Source organism: Magallana gigas, chromosome 2, assembly GCF_963853765.1.
Source record: "Magallana gigas chromosome 2, xbMagGiga1.1, whole genome shotgun sequence".
In the NCBI taxonomy this organism is placed as follows: domain Eukaryota; kingdom Metazoa; phylum Mollusca; class Bivalvia; order Ostreida; family Ostreidae; genus Magallana; species Magallana gigas.
In genome coordinates this window covers 15,163,676-15,186,873 of record NC_088854.1, presented here as the reverse complement: position 1 = coordinate 15,186,873, position 23,198 = coordinate 15,163,676, and the positions used below count along the sequence as shown (strand labels likewise).

General features: G+C 34.9%; 2 protein-coding genes across 5 annotated transcripts; both read right to left on the bottom strand.

Annotated features, from left to right (window-relative positions):
- Positions 1 to 9,111: 9,111 nt before the first annotated feature.
- LOC105339132 (uncharacterized) lies at positions 9,112 to 16,758 on the bottom strand. 4 transcript variants are annotated; one of them, XM_066075210.1, is made up of 16 exons: positions 16,484 to 16,758; positions 16,255 to 16,377; positions 15,805 to 16,112; positions 15,142 to 15,343; positions 14,761 to 14,928; positions 13,899 to 14,627; positions 13,583 to 13,754; positions 13,383 to 13,492; positions 13,140 to 13,268; positions 12,841 to 13,026; positions 12,542 to 12,657; positions 12,234 to 12,351; positions 11,071 to 11,262; positions 10,803 to 10,946; positions 9,672 to 10,697; positions 9,112 to 9,224 (listed from the first exon to the last, which is right to left on the bottom strand). In XM_066075210.1, exons 6-16 carry the CDS (start codon positions 13,963 to 13,965, stop codon positions 9,139 to 9,141), a joined length of 2,346 nt encoding a protein of 781 aa, XP_065931282.1. In that variant the 5' UTR covers positions 13,966 to 14,627; positions 14,761 to 14,928; positions 15,142 to 15,343; positions 15,805 to 16,112; positions 16,255 to 16,377; positions 16,484 to 16,758; the 3' UTR covers positions 9,112 to 9,138. The 4 variants fall into 4 exon arrangements, with proteins under 4 accessions (XP_065931282.1, XP_065931284.1, XP_065931283.1 ...); XM_066075212.1 differs by having other exon boundaries at positions 13,625 to 13,754; XM_066075211.1 differs by lacking the exon at positions 14,761 to 14,928.
- Positions 16,759 to 17,104: 346 nt separating this feature from the next.
- On the bottom strand, positions 17,105 to 21,422 carry LOC105339134 (fibrinogen C domain-containing protein 1). Its single transcript, XM_011444549.4, has 5 exons — positions 21,175 to 21,422; positions 20,547 to 20,680; positions 20,210 to 20,306; positions 19,959 to 20,123; positions 17,105 to 17,464 (listed from the first exon to the last, which is right to left on the bottom strand). The coding sequence occupies exons 1-5, from the start codon at positions 21,356 to 21,358 to the stop codon at positions 17,211 to 17,213; spliced, it is 834 nt and encodes a 277-aa protein (XP_011442851.3). The 5' UTR covers positions 21,359 to 21,422; the 3' UTR covers positions 17,105 to 17,210.
- Positions 21,423 to 23,198: the final 1,776 nt, after the last annotated feature.

Below are 23,198 nucleotides of genomic sequence, written 5' to 3'. Positions count from 1 at the left end.
GTACCCTATATGCAACATTTTGCCAAAAAATGACTAAGTTCAAAAGCTGGTATTTTTCGATAAATTATCGGAAATCAAAATCCTAGCAATATGCACACCTCTGATATATGTACAATTGATCTGCAAAAGAACAACTTCCTATCTTGAAAACTGTAGGAGGAGTTATCCGTACAATGAGGGTACCCTTTTGGCAGCCGCCCGCCCGCCAATCCGCCCGCCCGCCCGCCATTTTCACCATTTTAATAACCGGATTTTTCCGTTGGAAAACCCGGTTAAAGATGCGACGGCGAAGCGCGAAGATACGAAGATGAAAGTGCTAAGTTGCTAAGGCGAAGAAGTGATACTACTATCGCTTCTTCGCCTTTGCAACTTCGCACTCTCGCCTTCGAATCTTCGCGCTTTCGCCTTTTTAGCTCACCGAGATGAAATCAAGTGGAGCTTATGCTATACTCCCGGCGTCGGCGTCCGAAGCTGGTGAAAGTTTTTGGTGTAGGTCCTGTATCTGAGCTATTACTTGTCCTATCTTCACCAAACTTGTTAACTTCACCTAATCGAATGGATGGTGAGTCTTATGATACAGATGCACCTGACAGGCATGGATGCTGAATCAGAGCCATCGGTTGGGGATGCTTGAGGAGGTAAAGGTTTTAATTGCTGGTGCCCTCTGATGATGATATCTTAGTTATTACTGGTCCTAACTTCACCAAACTTGGATGGTGCGTCTTATGATACTGATGCACCTGACAGGCTTATATGCTGAATCTGAGCCATACGTTTATGATGCTATTGAGGTTTAGTTTTTCGCAACAGGTCACGTGTTTTATAGATGATAGCTTGCATAGTTTATTTAACTATATTATAAATGAAACGCAGAGGTTGCTTCAGATGCAGAGCCTGATCTCCATTATCAAGGTTGCTAAAGAAATATCCTACCTTACCCAAACCTGCTTGATAGATAGATGTGGTTGTTGTTAAATGATATAACATGATTCCTATGATATATTATTGTATGATATGAAAAACTATTATTAAATAGGACACAATATAATACCATATGTTATATTGTAAAACGTTATATGATACAATATAATATTGTATCATTTTATTTGATATTTTATGATATGATATTGTATCATGATATTGTTCTGTATAGTATTGTATATTATGATACAATATTGTATAATATCATATTGTTTTATTAATTATTTAATCACATGATACTATGAAATATGATATTGCAATATATAATATTGCATCCTATGATATAATATTGTATATTCTATGATATTGTATCCTACAGTATTGTATAATATGATATTTGTTTCTGTAATATAGAATTATATCAAATTAAATTGTATATATGATATTGTTATATTATAAAATATCGTATCATATGATATTGTATAATATGATATTGGTTTATATGACATATTATAATATCACATGAAATTGTATTTTATGATGTTGTAATATATATTATTGTATCATATGATACAATATGTATAATATAATTGTATTATATAATATTTTATATTACTCCTATGAAATTGTATCATTTGATATGATACAATGTTGTATAAAATTATATTGTATCATATAATACAATATCATATTATCTATCAAATATGATACAGTATCATACAATACAATATCATACTATATTATACAATATAATAACACATGTTTCAATGTTATACATGTAATGTATTATTGAAAAATGATATTGTTTCATATAATATTTTGTTTTCCCTTGGACTGAAATGTCACATTCTCATTGGTTTAAACATAGCACGTGATTTCCTCATATATCTCTATATTGTTCTGTGAAAAATAATATTAGGCAATATGGCCGTCATTGGTCGACGCTTCGCTTACTCATTTCGACATTTCATAGTATTTTAGACATAAACTGCATGCCGTAAGTTCTTAAAGTATTTGGAGTAGTTGCCCTTTGCAATTCTTTAAAATTAGAGTAGTTGCCCTTAGAATATTGACGTCACATTGTTTTGTCTGGAGCAGAACAAAATGGCAGCGTCGAAATTTGCTCAAATCTCTGCAGAGGAAAGGGAGAAAACATTTAAAATTGAATAGCAACAAAACATTGTAAGTAAACATGGGTGAAGCAAAGATTTTGAAAGAGTATTTGTTAGGTGAGATTGAAATTTTTGGAGAGTTTAAATGAGTTAACGATGAGATGTAAGGCATTTTGTACATGGCTTTGCGTAGATTATCGATATTTGTGAATAAATATGTCGCTTGATAGTCCTCAAGAAAACAAAACACTTATTAGGTTAGTTCGCCTCGCCATCTATGAGATTGATCAACCCAATATATTTCCGTAGTGAGTCAGTAACTAACCTAATAAGTAATAATATTGTAATATGTTTTATGATATTGTATTATTTGATCAAATACAATAATGTATAACACAATACAATGCCATATCATACGTTACAATATCATATTTCACAATTTTTGTATGGTATTTTATGGTATTATATGATATATATTGTAAGTATGATAGGATGCAATTTCTAATTTTATATCATTGTATTGATTAACATATGATCATATAATTATTATACAATTTTTAAACAGATGATATACGATAATGTGTAAAAACAGAATCCATAAATATTCAAGATCATAAAGGATGGTTTTCATTTAATATGATAGGTGATCTCATAAAGGTGATGCCTCATAAAGGTGATGCCTCGTCTCGGTGAGCTTTGTAATCTGTGATTACCTATGTTTTATAATTGCGGAGCTCTCTATTGTTTAAGGGTTCCGAGGCATATTTTGGAAATTTTATTTTTTATAAAATTAATAAAATTAAATTATCCAGGGGGATAGGGTCCGGATCCCCTCTCCCCTTTTACTACGTGAAATTATTAATATTGAATTTTCCCTGGGACACCCTCTCCCCCCTCTAGATCCATGCATGAGCAAGGAGTGTCGCATAATGAAATTAGAATGTTACTGTGTTTGGTCCACGGTAAACAGGTGGAAGTGCATATGTACACATTATGGTGGACATTAAATTTTGTGTGGAGTATATAATGATTAGGCATAGCCAGCACTGGTAAACATATATGTCACATGTACTCATTAAAATATTTATAAACAGCATAGTAAGCGCGATGGCCTAGCGCATGCGTACCAATAATAGCCTGGACTAATCGAAAAACCTTGGCGAGTACGGTGCCTGCATTAAATTCTATGTAATCGACCGAGACTTGCTGAATGCAATCAAAAACGGCGAAGGCGAAAGTGCGAAGATGCGAAGGTTAGAGTGCGAAGTTGGGAAGGGGCGAAAGTAGTATCGCTCCTTCGCCTTCGCACTGTCGCACTTTAGGAATCACATCTTCGCGCTTCGTCGTCGTATCTTCGCACGTTTGGTCCTTTGCCTTCGCACTATCGTCTTTACACCCTAAGGTCGGAGTGGCCCTATCGGAACACCATAGATATATGAAAATGTAATTGTTAAAGGGGCATGGTCACGATTTTGATCAAATTCTATTTTTCTGTTTTCATTATTTACAATGCTTAAGGAAAGCATTTTTACTGAAATTTGAGGGTCAATTGTAAAGTTATAAGCAAGATGCAGGGCTCACAATTCTTTGTCATGTAAACAAGGCTCGTTCCCTGTTGTTGTTTACATAGGTTCAATATACCAGTAAAAAATCTTTTTCAAGCTGATTTGTCTATCTTCTTATTCATTTTAAGCATAAATAAACAGTTCCTTACGTTTAACACATTCATTAGGTCTAAAATTAGAATGTTCACTACATCATTCAAAATGTAAACAAAAGCTTTGTTTACATAGCGAAGAATTGCAAGCTCTATAACTTGCTTATAACTCAACAAATGACACTCAAATTTGGTTGCCTATTAAAAATGCCTTACTAAAGCATTGTGAATATTAAGATCGGAAAATGTTTTTGACTAAAATCGTGACCATGCCCCTTTAAGATGTTAACCATTCCCAGATGCAATACGTCAATGTCTTGTTATAACGGAAGGATTTTTATTTTCTAAGCTATACCCCTTCTTTCACTTTGAGTTTATTTAAATATAGATTATAATTTTTGTTACTTTCTGTAAACTGCAGCAGTAAAAATTACAATAGTGTAAAGACTATTTCACAAATACTAAAAAACATACTGAAAAACTTAAATCTACAAGGGGGTCATTATTCTACAGGGGTCACTTTTCTTCATGTGGAGTGTGTTCATTTTTATGAAATTGACACTTATTCTTCAGGCAAAGGGGTCATTTTTCTACGTAGAATAATGACCGGGGGGTCATTTTTCTGCGTAGAATAATGACCGGGGGGTCATTATTCTACGTCGAAAAATGACCCCCGGTCATTATTCTACGGGGGTCATTATTCTTCATTACACCGGCCTAAAATAATTCATAGTATCTAAAAATTGGAAATCAAAAATAAACAAACTAATCCGGCCTAACCCAAAACTACTTATGCAGAACAACTTATATACATTGAATATTTATTATTGTATAAAAATAATCATCACAACTAGTAGGCTAATTGTTCGAGAACAATTAGAGGTCTTTCCACCTAATATTTTTAATGAATTGCTAGATTGCTCAATAAGGTATACAAAACATTATTATACCTATGATACATGTTGTACTATAAAATGGGAAAACCACGAAGCCATTAATTGATAAATGGTTTTTAAAGATTATTATCAAGCCATTTCTTTAAGAATTCCATGTTGTATATATCGTAAAGATTTATTAAATTACTTTTCTGAATTTTTTTCCACTTACTATGAACAAAACTGAGCCAAGTGAATATTCTTTACACAATCATATAAACAGTAAACCTAACAATAGAAGAGAGTGTTCTAGAGGCTAGCTGTCTTTGTACAAAATGAATGGGTTGACTTTAAAAACAAGTTCCACTTGAGTAACCACAGGACTTAATGTGATACCTGGCTGACCCAATTTAATACCTTATTGCGCAATCCAGCAAGCTATTGAAACCCTTACTATAACTCTGTATTTCAAATAATATGAAATTTCATCAATTAACAGACTTCCAAATGACGTTGACCTTTGACCTTTATGTCATTTTGTTTGGCCAAGGTAGAGGCTTCTATTCCAAGTGGTCCGAACTCTCTATGATAGATAGTAAAAAAGTTGGAAATGATTTTATGGAAGTTTCAATACTTTCAGGGGCAATAATTGCTATAAGGGGGCCTCAGATCCTTTCGGTATGAATAGATTGAAGAACCCTCAAGTGTACTGAAGACAATGGTAAAAGTTCAATATTTCTATCTCTTATGGTTTTAGAGGAGTAGCGATAACAAGCATTTCGTACAAAAGGGGCTATAACTCTGTAATTATTCAAAGGTATGAGCCAAGGGGCTATATTTTAAAATGGCTGAAGATGTCCTACTACATCCATAAAAAAGTTTTTCTCCACCACCCTAAACAAAAGAGATATAAAAACTCATTAATTAACAGCTTCTCAAATGACCTTGATCTTTGACCTTTATGTCATTTTGTTCGGCCAAGGTAGACGCTTCCATCCCAAGTTGTCCGAAATCTCTATGATAAATAATAAAAAAGTTGGAAGTGATTTTATGGAAATTTAAATACTTTCAGGGGCAATAACTACTACAAGGGGGGCTCAGATCCTTTTGGTATGAATAGATTGAAGAACCCTCTAAGTGTAATGAAGACATTGGTAAAAGTTCCCAATCTCTATCTCTTATTGTTTCAGAGGAGTAGCGATAACAAGCATTTCCTTCTCAAAGGGCAATAACTCTGCAAGTTCTGGGAGTTCTTTGACACAGGGTCAATTGGTACCATAACTTTTAATGTGCAATTACATAAAGTTTAAATTATTTGGATAACTCTAATAATAAAAAAGTCACCCCGAGCTAAATAGAAAAAAAGAAGAAGAAGAAGAAGAAACTAGTAGGCTAATTGTTCGAGAACAATTAGAGGTCTTTCCACCTACTATTTTTAATGAATTGCTAGATTGCTCAATAAGGTATACAAAACATTATTATACCTATGATACATGTTTTACTATAAAATGGGAAAACCACGAAGCCATTAATTGATAAATGGTTTTTAAAGATTATTATCAAGCCATTTCTTTAAGAATTCCATGTTGTATATAACGTAAAGATTTATTAAATTACTTTTCTGAATTTTTTTCCACTTACTATGAACAAAACTGAGCCAAGTGAATATTCTTTACACAGCATATAAACAGTAAACCTAACAATAGAAGAGAGTGTTCTAGAGGCTAGCTGTCTTTGTACAAAATGAATGGGTTGACAGTAAAAACAAGTTCCACTTGAGTAACCACAGGACTTAATGTGATACCTGGCTGACCCAATTTAATACCTTATTGCGCAATCCAGCAAGCTATTGAAACCCTTACTATAATTCTGTATTTCAAATAATATGAAATTTCATCAATTAACAGACTTCCAAATGACGTTGACCTTTGACCTTTATGTCATTTTGTTCGGCCAAGGTAGACGCTTCTATTCCAAGTGGTCCGAACTCTATATGATAGATAGTAAAAAAGTTGGAAATGATTTTATGGAAGTTTCAATACTTTCAGGGGCAATAACTGCTATAAGGGGGCCTCAGATCCTTTCGGTATGAATAGATTGAAGAACCCTCCAAGTGTACTAGAGACAATGGTAAAAGTTCAATATTTCTATCTCTTATGGTTTTAGAGGAGTAGCGATAACAAGCATTTCGTACAAAAGGGGCTATAACTCTGTAATTATTCAAAGGTATGAGCCAAGGGGCTATATTTTAAAATGGCTTAAGATGTCCTACTACATCCATAAAAAAGTTTTTCTCCACCACCCTAAACAAAAGAGATATAAAAACTCATTAATTAACAGCTTCTCAAATGACCTTGATCTTTGACCTTTATGTCATTTTGTTCGGCCAAGGTAGACGCTTCCATCCCAAGTGGTCCGAAGTCTCTATGATAAATAATAAAAAAAGTTGGAAGTGATTTTATGGAAATTTAAATACTTTCAGGGGCAATAACTACTACAAGGGGGGCTCAGATCCTTTTGGTATGAATAGATTGAAGAACCCTCTAAGTGTAATGAAGACATTGGTAAAAGTTCCCAATCTCTATCTCTTATGGTTTCAGAGGAGTAGCGATAACAAGCATTTCCTTCTCAAAGGGCAATAACTCTGCAAGTTCTGGGAGTTCTTTGACACAGGGTCAATTGGTACCATAACTTTTAATGTGCAATTACATAAAGTTTAAATTGTTTGGATAACTCTAATAATAAAAAAGTCACCCCGAGCTAAATAGAAAAAAAGAAGAAGAAGAAGAAAAAACATAAAGAAAACAAGAGGTCTTTCACCTGAAAGGTGGAAAGACCTAAAAACATAAAGAAAACAAGAGGTCTTTCACCTGAAAGGTGGAAAGACCTAATAATTGGTTAACAGTGGATGCATTAATTAAAATAATCCAGAATCAATAAATCAACGGCAATAACTCAATACAGTAATACAAAAAGATTCTAATGAAAAAATAGCTGCCTGCTTCAATTTTATAGTCATATCACATGTTGAGTATTGCAGTTCTCAAAAAGATCCTTTACAATTGTTTATATATGGGATATTTAGCTGCATAAAACTCTGAACCTTCTTGTGAGGCCAAGGAATTGTCCTGGAGCCAATTATAAAGAATCATCTTGCTGATTAGTTTCTGAGAAGATTTTTAAAGATTTACTCTATATATTCCTATGTAAAACTTTAACAAACACCCCCCCCCAATGTGGCCTCACCCTACCCCCAGGGATCATGATTTTCACAACTTTGAATCTACACTACCTGAGGATACTTCCACACAAGTTTCAGCTTTCCTGGCTAATTAGTTTCTGAGAAGAAGATTTTTAAATATTTACTCTATATATTCCTATGTAAAACTTCGACCCCCCATTGTGCCCCACCCTACCATCAGGGATCATGATTTTCACAACTTTGAATCTACACTGCCTGAGGATGCTTCCACACAAGTTTCAGCTTTCCTGGCTGATTAGTTTCTGAGAAGATTTTTAAAGATTTTCTCTATATATTTCTATGTAAAATTTTAACACGCCCCCCAAATGTGGCCTCACCCTACCCCCAGGGATCATGATTTTCACAACTTTGAATTTACACTACCTGAGGATGCTTCCACACATGTTTCAGCTTTCCTGGCTGATTAGTTTCTGAGAAGAAGATTTTTAAATATTTACTCTATATTTTCCTATGTAAAACTTCGACCCCCCATTGTGGCCCCACCCTACCCCCGGGGGTCATGATTTTCACAACTTTGAATCTACACTACCTGAGGATGCTTCCACACAAGTTTCAGCTTTCCTGGCTGTTTAGTTTCTGAGAAGAAGATTTTTAAATATTTACTCTATATATTCCTTTGTAAAATTTCGACCCCCCATTGTGGCCCCACCCTACCCCCGGGGGTCATGAATTTCACAACTTTGAATCTACACTACCTGACGATGCTTCCACACAAGTTTCAGCTTTCCTGGCTGTTTAGTTTCTGAGAAGAAGATTTTTAAAGATTTACTCTATATATTCCTATGTAAAACTTCGACCCCCCCCCCCCCCCATTGTTGCCCCACCCTACCCCCGGGGGTCATGAATTTCACAACTTTTAATCTACACTACCTGAGGATGCTTCCACACAAGTTTCAGCTTTCCTGGCTTTCTGGTTCTTGAGAAGAAGATTTTTGAAAATTTCTCGAAATTCTTCATTAATTTCTATTTATCTCCCCTTGAAAACGGGTGTGACCCTTAATTTTCACAACTTTGAATCCCCTTTGCCTAAGGATGATTTGTGCCACGTTTGGTTGAAATTGGCCTAGTAGTTCTTGAGAAGATGTTGAAAATGTGAGAAGTTTACGGACAGACGGACAGACGGACGGACGGACGGACGGACGGACGACAGACAAAATGTGATCAGAATAGCTCACTTGAGCTTTCAGCTCAGGTGAGCTAAAATTGATTGCGTTCTTGTTTACATACTAGTATTTCTATTATCTGTGATTCTCCCTCTACAAAATACAATTACAAGTACCAATATTAAACTGGGTAATTATTTATTGATGACTAATTAAGTATTAGTTCATCAGTACTTGAATAGTACTCGGAGTCTGTGGACTTTTTTGCTCCTTTCTGGCCATCAATTCCGAAACCTGTAGAAATAAAAGAAATACGAATTAAGAAATAAAAGGACTGTAATTGTCTGAAAAAAATTCTCCGGTAGTTTATAAGTAGCAATAATTGCAGAATAAATACAAAACCAGCGTCAAGCGGTTAATTTCTATTTTGCAATGATTGCTACCCTCATATATAGCCCCCATGAATAACATTATGATATTTTTTTTTTTGTTAAAGAAGGCATTTAAATTCTATCTCATCTTACATATTTACATTAACAATTAACTTTGCTTCGTTTTTGTCAATAGTAGTACATGTATAAACACAATCAGATTCCCTAAGAAATAGAAGGAAAAAAAACTTCTTGTAAATATATGATTATGAATGAAAGTGAAGAAAATAGAAAACAGTTCTTATGTTTTAACATTTTAACGGCCTGTGAACTACCCCGATTCAACTTTAGGTAAGGTATGGGTTTTTACCTTGCGCAATCCAAGTGCCATCGACAATCATAGTTTTACTTCTACTATTCCGATGAATGACATCAACCTGAGAGCGAGAGGGAACCTTCCGTCTCTCTACATGCACAAGGCCCTTTAGATGGTCTAACGACATTATAGACGTTGTACGTTTTTGGGAAACATCAACATGAACAATGCCATACGGGGTTTTCACCTTCTTAACGAGCGTTTTGTTGGGTTTTTTCTTCTTTTTAGGTTTGAGTGGGGGATACGTGGATCTCAGGGACTGCACAAATGACTTCTCGTCCGCGGGTGTAGGGTTTGGCATCATTTTTTCTGCCACCCTCCATGACTTTGTATTTTCTCTCATTAATTTCGATTTTGCCCGCGACATCACTTGTTCTCTTGGCGTCTTTGCCTTGCGACTCCCTTTTATATTTGTTGGTATACTATCATGGTGCATTCGCGACTTATTCCTAGTTATTAAAATTCGAGATTTTGAATCAAAGCGACGAGATAAACTGTGTCGAGACTTTGCTCGCTCTTTGTTGATCGAAATCGCAGTTTTCGATCGAATAGGTTTCATGTAATTTGGCGTTGGTTTACGTGGTACTTCTTTTATAGCCGTCAATTCTCTTGACAAGCTTTTCTCAGTAAGAGACTTCACCTTGGCATAAACGTTCGACTCCGATTTAAACTGGTTCCCTGCAGCAGTTAGACTTCTATTGAGATCCAGTGCTGATCTGGAGTACTTCCGATTTTTGGGGTGCATGGATCCAAATTCAGATGAGGCGGTACTTTGCTTTGATTGTAGTGTTGTATAGCTCCTACTGGTCTTAGAACCTGGTTTGGATGGAAATCCCCTTTCTAAGGAATATTCCATAATATTTGCGCTTCTCCCAGTTTTCCACGGCATGTGTTCAGTGCGCTTTCCCGGGGCGGATAAGAGGTCGGAAATCTTGTCTTTATTCCTGTGTGTCTCTACATGAAAGGATTTCTCTCTCATGGGATTTTCCAATCTTTGTTCCAGGTGGGTCGCAAAAGAATCTGAAATAGAATGGCGTCTAAATTACGATCACTGTAACCGAAATAAAAGGTATAGTAATCTGTATCATATACCTGTATTGCCTTCTAAAGGCTACATAAACACACCTGTCTCTGCAGGATCTTTTTGATTCCTCTGGGAGAGTTTCGTCCCACTGGAGGAAGACTTTAGCACAGGCAGTTCGGGGTTATCAGATTGACTGCAGTCCAATTTCATAGACGTTTCGTTGAGAAAATCGTCATCATAGAAATCTGGATAAAAACTCTATATACTACTTGTATATGCTCGTAATATATAGAAAAAATCAAAGCAAAAATATTATGCAAAAAGTTCAATTATTAAGAAGCATATTTAAAATCAACTCAGACAATATACCGTCTTCAGTGCTTCTAATTTTCCATATTTTCATTCTTTTGTCTATGATCTCTTGCTTTCGCCGCTTAATCTTGTGGTGTCGAATACACAACAGGATGACAATGATGGCGATGAGAACAATGGCACCGATGATTCCTCCGATAATGGGGGCCAAATCAACGCCATCACTGTTATCAACGGTGGGGGTGAGGGCTGAAATGTTCGAAATCGCAGAGGTCAAGTTAGTGATGCTGCTAATTTGATTGGTAATGGTAGAGGTTGTTTTCAGTGGCAATACCACGTGACAGTAACACGTGTTCGAAAAAGTGGGTGGACTCTTTTGCTTGAAATGGTGAAAGGTAAATTTTGTCGTCACATCCAATACGGTTTGCTTAAAAATATCTAAGAATTCTTTGAATCTCTATCCTATATAACTGGGATGCCCATATTACAAACATACAGTGTGTATATCTGTGATACAAAAGAGACACCTTTTAGAAAACAAAAACCAAGTGCTCAGTGCAATTGAAGTAGAAAGGCGTTGATAGTGCTATGTCAGGCCTCTACTAAAGGTGCATGTATTGATCTCAATAATTTAACTTAGATTATACCGAATAAATTCTATGTATTTTAAGTGTTTTAAAAACATTTACTCATTAAAACCAAAAATATATAAAAATGTGTAATGATTTTAAATTGCACATTTTTTCTATCAAATGAATATAAATAAAATCTATAAAGCATAAATTTTATTTCTAAAATGACAAAATACGACCTTCCAAAGTTGTTCAAAAGTGTATTCTTTTAGTGAAATAACATATTTAAGTGTGATTGTGGGGTACATTTGGTCATATATAACCAAATGTACCCCACAATCACACTTAAATATGCCCTATGGTCAGAAAACCACGCATATAGCATACATACCGCATGTACCTAGAAACAGAAAAAATAATGTATCGCTTAATTTAAAAAAGGCAAACACATCTAAAATCTATTGGGTTTTTTGTTTTGTTTTTTTGTTTGTTTGGTTTTTTTTTTTTTGGTTTTTTTATGTTTTTTTTTTGCTTCGTCTTTTACGAATTAACATGTTTCAACTCCCATAACAAACGGGCTCTTGAAAAATGCTTATAAATAGAAGATAATTTGAATGACTGGTTAACATTCATAAATTGTGGACTTACTATTAGCCACCAGAGTGAATATCCCGCCACTAGCCGGCATGACCGTGGGGCTCTGGGAGGCGGTACATGATTTAGGGAGGATGGTGGCGCTCACATGGGCCCCAGAGGTAGCGGCCGCCTGAAAGAGAGACCAGAGTTGTTTTTGTCTTCTATTAAACAATAAAATATCAACAACGAAATAATAAATTAAAAGAAAATCAAAATTTTGTAGACGTCCTCCACTACTTAATTAAAATTTTTTAATGAGTCCTTTGGTCCATGACGGTTACAAATTGTTAATTAGTAAAAGAGATATTTAGCACTCTTACAATGCAGGTAAACCTAAAAGTATCGACGCCGTCAACCGTACTGTCAAAGTTGTACACGGTGGTGTAGTACGTGGAACCCGATACGATGGTGGCCACTGATCCTAGCACGCCCCCGCCTAAACAAGTATACACGTAGAAAAATATGCGTTTATCTAATATCTTTACAGTCACGTAAAAGAGTTAGACTTATACCGTATTTTAATAATCAACGGATCGCAAGAATCTTTTCATTGGTCCAAACGAAAATAATATTCAATATCACTGAGTTTTCTTCATTAACACATTTAATATAGGCTTACTAGAGTACATCATTAAGTCGCTGCATTTGGTGTAGTCGAACGTGAGCGTCTGTCTGTCCGTACAGATGGTCAGCATGCTTTGGGAGGTCCCGGTACCGCATTTGTCCGACACACCGTCATTGTACAGGTAATGGAAGTTGGCAAACATCACCTCCCCGATGTTAGTTTTTGCGTTCAGTTCTTGCCCTGTTTTAAAATCATGAAAATTCTATATGAAAAAGTTACTCCCGGAGAATGCAAAATATTTTTTATTAATGAAATAAAAAAATGTTCAGTCAGCGAATTCAATCTTATTATACCACTTTGCACCATGACGTTATACTCGGCTGCTGACGGTACGTTAACGTTTCTACAAACGTCATCGGAAGTTACGGTAGTTCCTGTTGTATATGCCACAATGCGTTCATTTCCAAAGAGACTCTCGGCGGCTGAAACGAAGAGGCTAAATTACATGTGTGTATATGTGTTTGCTGAGATAATCGAAAAGCTTGAAGTGCATAGCATTTTGAATGGTCATGATCAGTTGTAAATTATGCACTTACGTGTGTTTTGGTAATAGTAGTAGGAATACGCATTTACAGAGGTGAAAACAAAACATGTGTAGACGTAGTGGGGTGTTCCACCGGTATTCAGGGTAATCGTAATATTAGTTCTAAAAATGGAATAAAAATAGTAAAGATTAACCTTGTAAATGTATTTGATTTTTTTTCTCTCAAATTTGAATTATTTTGAATTGCCATACTTTGCAACATATCTATTTCCAGAGTTTAAATAACACTCCCACCCGCTACCGACAATCGATGTGCCGGTAAACATTAAACCGGATATGTAAAGACCAGAACTGGAAAACACCATGCTGTCATAGTTACTGCTGTGCCAAGTACCACTAAAGGGAAACGAACAAGTTCCTTCGCCTACAATTCAGAGATTCTTTATGTTACTACATGTAAATCGGCACATTTAATTTAAATTTAATTTTTTAATAATGCCCTCAAAAAGCTATTAGAAAAAAAGTTTGGTTTTAAAAATGATCAAGAATTTCTTGTATCTGTACTTACCACTACCGATTAACCAAATCATAATAACCCAAAATACGTTAAAATTCTTCATCCTTTTCCAGTACATTGGACACTCATTCTTCAGTACAAGTCAATCCGCTTTCTCAATCGTTTCTAATGCGACAAACATTTTGACGAGTCGAAATAATAGAACTCATGATCCGCTTCAGATGTTTCAAAGGAATTCAAATACACAATATAAAAACAAAGTGTGAAATAATGCATTTGACATGGGCTTTAATAAAGACTTTTTAAAAATACTAATGTTTCAGTATGATCTAAATTTTTCAAAATATCTCATTAGTAATTTTCATATCTTTATTCGACATTTAAAACTACAGAATATGACTTGGTTGTGTATTGAAACTACATGAACATGTATAGATATGATTTCTTCAATGACCGGTAGTCGGTGTTACATTTCACGGGAAAATTATCAACGTTCTGGTCATGTAATTAGTTTCGTCCCTGTACAACGCCTTTGGATACTACTGTACCACCTTCACAGTCAAGCAACACCGGCCACACCACATAATCCACATAGTGGCCGCTCGTTCTGTAAAACGTATACTTTGATGTGTCCACCATCTCTCCGTGGGGTGAAGCCCAGGAAAGATGAAATAGCGGGCTCTGAATGACCATAGACCAACAGAGGTCGACACAGTCGTCGACGTATTTTGCCACTTCCGGTGGATATGAACCTAACAGTGGAATCTTGTCACGACAAATCTGTTGGGAAAAAGAAGAATTTGTCAGCAAATGACAATTAATGTATACCACCCACCTAAAATCATAAAGCGTTTACAACCGTGATTTGGGGGATTTTTTTTGTTGTTGCAAAGTTTGGTTAAACGAATCGAACCTTTGTAATCTCAGGGATTATCTCCGATGCATTTTTGATTTGCATCTCCATAATTTGTCGCGGGTTATCTTGAATAAAAGCCGGGTTTGACAGACCTTCTGTCAGATTTTCATCTTGGAGTATACGCCTCTGTTGTTCTGCTTTGGTTTTGCAAATGCTAAAGGCGTTCTGTAAACGAGGATTTAGAAATGAAATACCCCTCACCCTCCATAAAATTCCTCTAAAGACTATTAAGATACGTATATAAGTCTATCGTACACTAGCGCAATCATAAAAACACAGTGATTTGTAAACATATAGTTATTTCTTGCAGTGTCATACAGTTAGGTAACTTATGCCTTGATCAGATTTTAATGGTTTCCTTGTACGATATTTACGCACTGTAAGACACTGTAGCAGCAGCTGGGTGACTTTATGGTCACTCATCACAACAGAGGTCAGCGTCTTGTAAGCTGTGGTCCACCCATTAACAAAGAGGTCCGAGTATCGAGTGGCCATGGACGGCAATACAGGCGGGAAAGGCTCAAGAGCTTCCTCTGTTTCATCTTTTGATGCTGTATTACTGAAGGACAGTTTACTCAATCTGGAAATGATAAGACATGATTTGATTCTGTAGATCTACATTCACGTTGTTTCCCAATCGCAGAAGATCATAACATCATAAATAACGAAAATTAAACATATTACAATGTAGTTACGGACAAACCCTTTCTATAGTTTATTAACAAGTTTTTTTTATTGAAAACAGCCTTATTTTCGTTATTTTGGACAACGATAAATTACACGTCTTAAAACTATACTATCTACATTTCAATAAAACCAACAACAAAAAAACGATTAGTCGTCTACTGCAATTATAAACAACTTTGCAAAAACACTTCAAAAAGAATTTATGAAAAAAAATATGTATTCATAGGGACGGACCATGTGCGTTGCTTGAACCATATAATTATTTGAAAGATAAATTTTGAATCGTTGTTTATCAATAAGAGGAAAATGAGTATTTATTTTTTCCCTTTTCAGTTGAACATACAAATGACACACCTGTCATACAGATTCTTTCTTTCGATCTCAAGATTTTGGATGCAGTGGTTTTGTTCTTGTATCTGGGTTTTCAGCTTTTCCTTTTCTGACTCCAGTTCAACTTCCCGCTTACTTGGTTTCTGTTTTTCATTATCGATCAACTTTCTTGGCGTGTTCGTCTTTGTCATGTTTTGCCAAAACGGCAAGGTATTTGTTTTAGATTTGGTCCTCTCTTTGTCTAATTCTTCTTCTAATTTACTGATTTTTAGTTATAATTCGTCCAGCTGCAAGGAATACTGTCCTTTGGTTATCTGGCTTTCTCGGAGTTTCTATAAATACAAAAATTATACGTCTTGCTTTGTAAAGAAAGAAAATAAAAAGAAACCAAACTTTAAAAATCCACAGAAATTTAAAACCTGGTGAAATAAAATTAATTTCTTTTCTGTTTTCTTATTTTCAAGTAAATCAAACCCTGGTCTTTTTCTTTTCGCCGTCTAACTTGTCTTTGAGATTTGCGTTTTCCCTTTCAAGATTCTGCATAGTCGAATCCCATGTTTTGTATTTCATTTCTGGCATACTAACTTCAGGTGGTAGCTACATTAACATAATCATGAATACGAACATACAGGTGTTTGATTTTCCGTGTGATTTACCAGTAGATAGCAAATGTCCAGCTATCATAATCAATACAAGTACTTACATTTTCTATCCTTTTTACCACGAATTCCATGATTTCGATGATCAATCTACAGTACCGTGTCTTGTCCGTCTCTGTGACGTCACTAGAGGAAGTTTCAATTCTCCAAATGAAGTACTCCAAATCCCCTTTTAGTCGCTGAAGTTTGTTGGCAAACGTTCTCTTGTCTTCAGATGAAAGCATCTCAGAATAGTAACCTCAAGCAAACTCTTCGTATAAGGCAAGAAAACCCCAAAACACAATGTTTTTTAATTTGAAATTTTATCCTCGGTGATCTTGTGTACCTACTCGGAATTTAAATGAACGTTTATTGTTTTCTCGATTTGTGGTTCATTACTCTTTGACAATCTAAAGGTGTCTTTTAAAATGAATAGATAATGTAAGAACTGAATGTGGATGTTTATTTCATGCTTTCCCCAGTTCTTTACTCCTACACTAATTAAACTGATGTATTTTATCTTACGTTGATGCCATTATTTGTATTTAGACAGAAAAACTCGAAATACAAACTGAAGTTGTATATAAAGTTTTACTTTCATACGGATAAACTTATCGTTTCATTAATTTAGTATCTATGTTTTTATTTCTCTCTACTTAAGAAGAGAAAGAGAACAGAACAGAAAATGTCATAGCATCAACTTTCAAAGATTTATTTGTTTACAATGGTTCCCACTGGTCACTGGGTATAATTTTTAATCCAAAATACAACAGTTCGTTGCAGAGGCTTGCTTTAATCACAGTCCACGGGACGAACCATCATGGTGGTCTCCTTCAGCGCGTACATCTGCCAGTTATTGTACGGTCCCCATACGATACCAGTCTCGTCCGCCTTACCCCACACGCCGTTCAGATTTGATTTGAAGCAGTTGGAGTACCACCAGCCGCCTTTATGCTTCTGTGCGCAGTTGACTGTCTGTGAACTGTCGGAGTCGGCATCCGCGGTAGAGAAGGCTTTGCCGTTATGGTCAAAGACTAGGGCGTCACCTATTCATTCAAGAACATGGTGCAATAATGACCAGAACTGGTCCTGTGTTTACTATAGGTTATAGCTAGCTCAAAGTTTAATAAAAATTATCGATTAGGTTTTAATTTTGAAATTTGCATATATATATATATATATATATATATATATATATATATATATATATATATATATATATATATATATATATATATATATATATATGAATGGGAAACTTTCTAGTCATATCATTAAACACTGAAATCTTATGAAGCGTCCTTTTATTTCAAAGTCTTAAACGCGCTTGATTTCAATAAATATGGAATACAACTCCTATATACTAAAGCAATGTGTCATCGATGCCCGGATACCTTTACCGCTTCAAGATCACGGAAACGGGCGCTATGACATATATGATTCATTGGCACACTAATTATACGAACTGATAAGATATTGATATATACATCAATTCCACCAAGTATGATTCTTCTATTTCTTACAAAAATTGATTGTAATTCAAAGCTCTCTAGAAGCTGATAGGACTGAAGTTCACACGCTCCGTTTATCGATTTGTCAACACCTTATTTTATCTAATGTGCTGATCCTAACAATAATTGAGTTAATTATACCTACTGTTTACGATCAATTTATTAATTTGTTAAAAGAAAAATGTAAATATAAACAAAAAAATGCTTTCTTTGATGATTCATGCTGGTTAAAACGGTAGTGATCATTGCAGGAAAAAATTCACACAACCCGTTAACTAATGGAATTCGATATACGACAGCCAACTGTCAGCTGCCAACTGCCTACTGCCAACTGGTTACTGCTTACTGGTTACTGCCAACTGTTTACTGCTTACTGCCGAATGCTTTCTTTACCTCTTTATTGGGTTAAGCGCATGTGCAGACATTTATTTCAGGATGGAGAGATTGATAGCCTTTTTTTTTATTTTACACAAAAACACATATTAACAATTCCAGTACGTATGAAAACCCATCACTCACATAATTTCAAGTACATTAACTCGTGTTTACCACTTTTGAAAGACATAAGAGATAGTGGAATTTTGGTTTGTCTGATACTATCCATATAAAATGTCTGAGATTTTGTTTCATTCCTGTCATCAAGAATGACCTTGAAACAGTATTGGACACATGGAATAATAGAATTAGAAAACAAACACACTTTTTCGTTCTAACGAGTGTCTGAAATTGCTGTAGAAACAGTCTTGCGTCTAAATCTATTGCTCCCAAGCACGTTGCACGAGGCTATGAAACTTTTTGGGAACCTATATATAACGTTTTTAGTGTTTAATGGAGTAAAGTAATTTCTATAAAAATAAAATCATAAAATGTTAAACACACCCCCCTACACTGTCTAGTTTTGATTTAATATGCTCACACCAAGGTGGTCAAACACGTTGTAAAAGCCATGGATAATATTGGCAGTCACTCATAATCCATAATTCCAAGCGCAAATTCTTTGCAGCAAGTTGCGCAAGGGGATACTAGTAACAATACCGCGTACAGAGCAATGAAATCAGGATATCAAATTACAACAAAAATTTGCTTGGGGGCAATATTTAGACACAGAATCGTTCTTAAAGCAATTTTAGAAAACTCGTTGGAGGAGTCCATTTCAAAATCAATTTCAGTTGCCTGTATATTTTCAAACATATCAAGAATTATTTTTTAAGTGTACATCCTTTTTCATATCGCAACAGCCAAATACTTCTGGGTTGCTATACAAAAAGACGGACGACCCGATGGACAAAGTGTGTTTCGTTTTCTAATTCTATTATTCCATGTGTCCATCAGTGTTTCAAGGTCTTTCTGATTGACAGGAATGAAACAAAATCTCAAACATTATACATGTATTTAGATAGCATCAAACAAATCAAGAATTCCACTATCTCTCATGTCTTTTAAAAGTGGTAAACATGAGTTAATGTACTTGAAATTATGTACGTGGTGGGTTTTCATACGTACTCGAATAGGTTTCTGGTCACGTGATCAGGTAATATAAATAGTAGGATCATGCAGTGGCGTGGCACTCTAAGCTCGCTCGCTATTTGTGATTTAAGGTAAAATGGCAGATGATATGGAATGCAGTGATTCAGTGCTGACAAGTGGTTGTTGATTTTTGTTTAATATGTGTAAAATAAAATAAACGCTATCAATCTTTCAATCCTTTCATCCTCAAATAAATGTCTGCACATGCGCTCAACCCAATAAAGAGGTAAAGAAAGCATTTGGCATTACGCAGTTGGCAGTAAGCAGTATAAGCAGTTGGCAGCTGACGTATATGGAATTCCATACTAACGCGGGTAATGTATTTTTGTTTTTTTGTTTGTTTGTTTGTTTGTTTGTTTTGGTTTTTTTTTTGCAATGTTGCCACCTTCATATCCCGCATGAATCAAAAAAGGAAGCATTTTATTGTTTAGATATTAATTCTATTTTTATATGAATCACAAGCTGATATCGTATCGATTCAAAATAAATCAATGGTACCAACCTGCGTCACCAGAATACCCTGATATACTGAGAGCGTATTTTGTTGATTTGTCTCCAACAGAAAACGAGGAATATTTGGCTATCTTGGTGTGCTGCTGGAAATCGGTTAATATGATTTTCAGTTCATATTTACACTGAGAAGTAATGGCATGAATGACGTCATTTCCTAAAAATACAAATATTACTTTTTTTACTATCGTTCAACAGTAATTTTTTTTTACTTGCTAAATATACCATCAGGTGTGGTATTACCTGCCCAATATTCCCCTGTCTTGTTACCAAAACCTGAAGCGTAGTCAGCAAAACTCCGGAAAAAGTTTTCGGAACCGTTGAAACGTCTCTGGATGACCTTATGATAAAGACAATCACATTATCAATATTCCTTTCTATTATATATTTATAAACATTAAGTCGCTTTCTCGCTATCAATACCATTTACAAACACTGTGACATAAAATTGATAGCTAATATACAAAACTGTCCTACTGTATCTGTTTTTATTATGTTTATATGTAATATAATTGTTAATGTCATTTCCCATGAGTCCTTAAGTTGGAAAATAAATTCTATTCTATTTTATACTTCTTACAGTCCAACCCCCTCCTTCGTCCGCCATGTCGCAGTAGATTTTGGTCGGCGTGTGACCCTCCCCGGGGTAAATCGAGTACACCTTGGACTCGTTTTTCCCGGCAGCCAGGAGATCGGCGCAGTCTTTGGGTTTCGCTGATATAATGAAATTTTAAAACTTTACTATTTTCGGGGTTTTTTTTCTCTCACAAATCCAATTTTTAAATATAGGTATACATACTGGTAATTATACAATTAATCCAAAAAATATCGCCATTTTAAGGACACGGTGTGTAAACTATTTACTTTTGGCTTTTTGAAAGTATATCGAATGAGGATGCTGTGCATATCATTGTATACCGAGTTTTGTCTATTTCATTTTGATCATATTAAGATATGCCGGGAAAATACATGCAAGTAATTATTTAACTACTTTATTTTAGCAAGAATAGTTTCAATTATTGAGGATTCATATTTATCTTCAAATACTAGTGCGTCTTTCGTTTGGAAAAAATTCCAGAAAATTAATCTTACTAGACACTCTTTAAAAGGAAATGGAATAAAAGAGATTGATATATCTCCTGTCAGTAAATAATAAAGTTGGGAAAATTCTACGAGACCAGACAATGAAGTGGACATAGTATTGGTACCTTTACATGATCCAGAAAATCCCTGGTCTACTTTCCTCTGTAGTTCGGTAATTTGGAGCTGTAGGGATTCGAATAATGAAATCAGCGTGTGGGTTGAGTCTTGAGCTGTCCCTTGGGTAGGGATTGGACCCAACAGAAGCGCCGTCCAAAAAAGGGCGACCAGAGGACACAACGACCGCGACATCTTTGACCAGTGCGTGCCAGGGTTGTCCACCACAACGCTGTGGGTTCGGACTCCTCGTGTACATTGTCCTAATTAATTGACTAAACTTTGGTAACGCCCTAGTTAAGTTGTTGACCATTGCTTATCTTGATATACATGTACATGTATATACATAACTTAAAAGCCATCTTTTCTGTTTCCCCATAGAAATATTGACCACAACTTGCCTTTTTGAATACTGATGATTTATAAAAAAAAAAAATTCTTGCATTAACTTTTATAAGTGATACAACAAATCAAAATCCGGACCGTGTGTTTAAGCTGGGGGAGGGGGGCTAGCTTTTATCTCTGATCAAGGTTAAAAGAAAGAGAATTTGCTTTTAGATATGTTTTATTAAAGTACAATGAAGATCATTAACCCCGGTGAGAATTGGTTCTCCCGCCAAATGCTCCATTAATAGTTTCCAAAAATCTTAGGGAAAACAGCAGACTTTTGATATCGTTAACCAAATTAAAACATAAAGCCAATGGACTACTTTGCCTACTGGAAATAAGTTCTCAATTCTCTCTCTCTCTCTCTCTGGCAGACAAGTTATAAAAAGTCTAGATTATGCAGGCGCTGAACCAAGTACACCAAAGTGTTCAGCTTCTAATGATGATTTGCAGATTTATGTTTCTTTAAGAAGAACTTAATCGGGAGCAATATGAACTAGTCAAGCAGTAAAGATGTCACCATTATATAACCTTGATCACTCACATGCCGCGTTATGTACAGTTATGATCATAATTTAAAATGACCCGCCTTTCCCAAAATGCAAAACATAAATCTCTGAACTTCGTGATTTGGTTCGAGTCTTACAAATTTGAGATCAAGTGACCAACATAGTTCACGTGAACTGATACAGTATAATCTTTGATTTAACATTGGGGAGCTGATGAAGGGGAAAATCTCAAAATTCTTTTATTCATCAAGCAGATAATAATACATTTTACCAAAGAGAAAACGGCTCTGTTAAACCTTGGCACTTGATGCCGCTCTCGAAAGATTGTCAGCCTTGTTCTATTTCAGACAACCCTAAAATCAAAGGCCTGAAGGGCCACAATGGCGTCGAGTTAAAGTTAATTTGAAGAATAAAAATCTAAATAATTTTTTTTAAAAGTCAAAATAATCTCCACTATTACAAAAATGCATATATTTTTTATTTTTGTTATTTATGGCTCTCCTTCATTGATCAAATGCACACTTAGTTACTGTAGATTAAAAAAAATCCTGAAAACAAAGTATGATCATGATTTTGTAACTCTTAGTAATGTGTGTACTTAACATGAGACCAACTTTTCTTGTTTGCTGGAGATTAATTTTATAAAAATTGAGTTGGGCGGTCAATTTTACAAAAATGAAATTTAATATAAATTTTACGCAGTCAACTAAAATAATAGCAATATTAAAATTAAGTGTGATTATTTTTATATTTTCAAAAATCAATCTGATTTGGTTATTGGCCATTCATTTAGAAATTGGTATCAATTATACTTACTTTTTAAAAACAAATATAAAGACAAATACATTAGTCAACTTTCAAAAATAAAAAAAAAATTATGTTTTTATGCCATAACTAATTAAATTACAATTCATTACAAATTGACTCACCTAATTCTTTAAAAAATTTGAATGTTAATTAAAAATCTAAGTTTAGAAATATCTTAGGATTTAAATTGTTGTTAGATTTTTTTCTCTCTATTCATATAGAATTAAATATTTAAATTATGATTGTGTTTAATTCTATATATTGTAATTTGTATACTGCTGATAAACACACTGTCTCTTATTATCAATTTGATTTAAAATTCACATGACACG

What these genes read in the sequence shown, in the direction of transcription:
- LOC105339132 (XM_066075210.1), bottom strand. Translation starts at nt 13,965, where the DNA reads ATGTACTGGAAAAGGATGAAGAATTTTAACGTATTTTGGGTTATTATG. An exon ending in CTTTTAGGTTTACCTGCATT is followed by an intron (nt 12,352 to 12,541) that starts GTAAGAGTGCTA and finishes TCTCTCTTTCAG; the next exon opens with GCGGCCGCTACCTCTGGGGC. An exon ending in ATTCACTCTGGTGGCTAATA is followed by an intron (nt 11,263 to 12,233) that starts GTAAGTCCACAA and finishes CGAACATTTCAG; the next exon opens with CCCTCACCCCCACCGTTGAT.
- LOC105339134 (XM_011444549.4), bottom strand. Translation starts at nt 21,358, where the DNA reads ATGTCGCGGTCGTTGTGTCCTCTGGTCGCCCTTTTTTGGACGGCGCTT. An exon ending in ATTTTCTGGATCATGTAAAG is followed by an intron (nt 20,681 to 21,174) that starts GTACCAATACTA and finishes TCATTATATCAG; the next exon opens with CGAAACCCAAAGACTGCGCC. An exon ending in ACGAAGGAGGGGGTTGGACT is followed by an intron (nt 20,307 to 20,546) that starts GTAAGAAGTATA and finishes CTTTATCATAAG; the next exon opens with GTCATCCAGAGACGTTTCAA.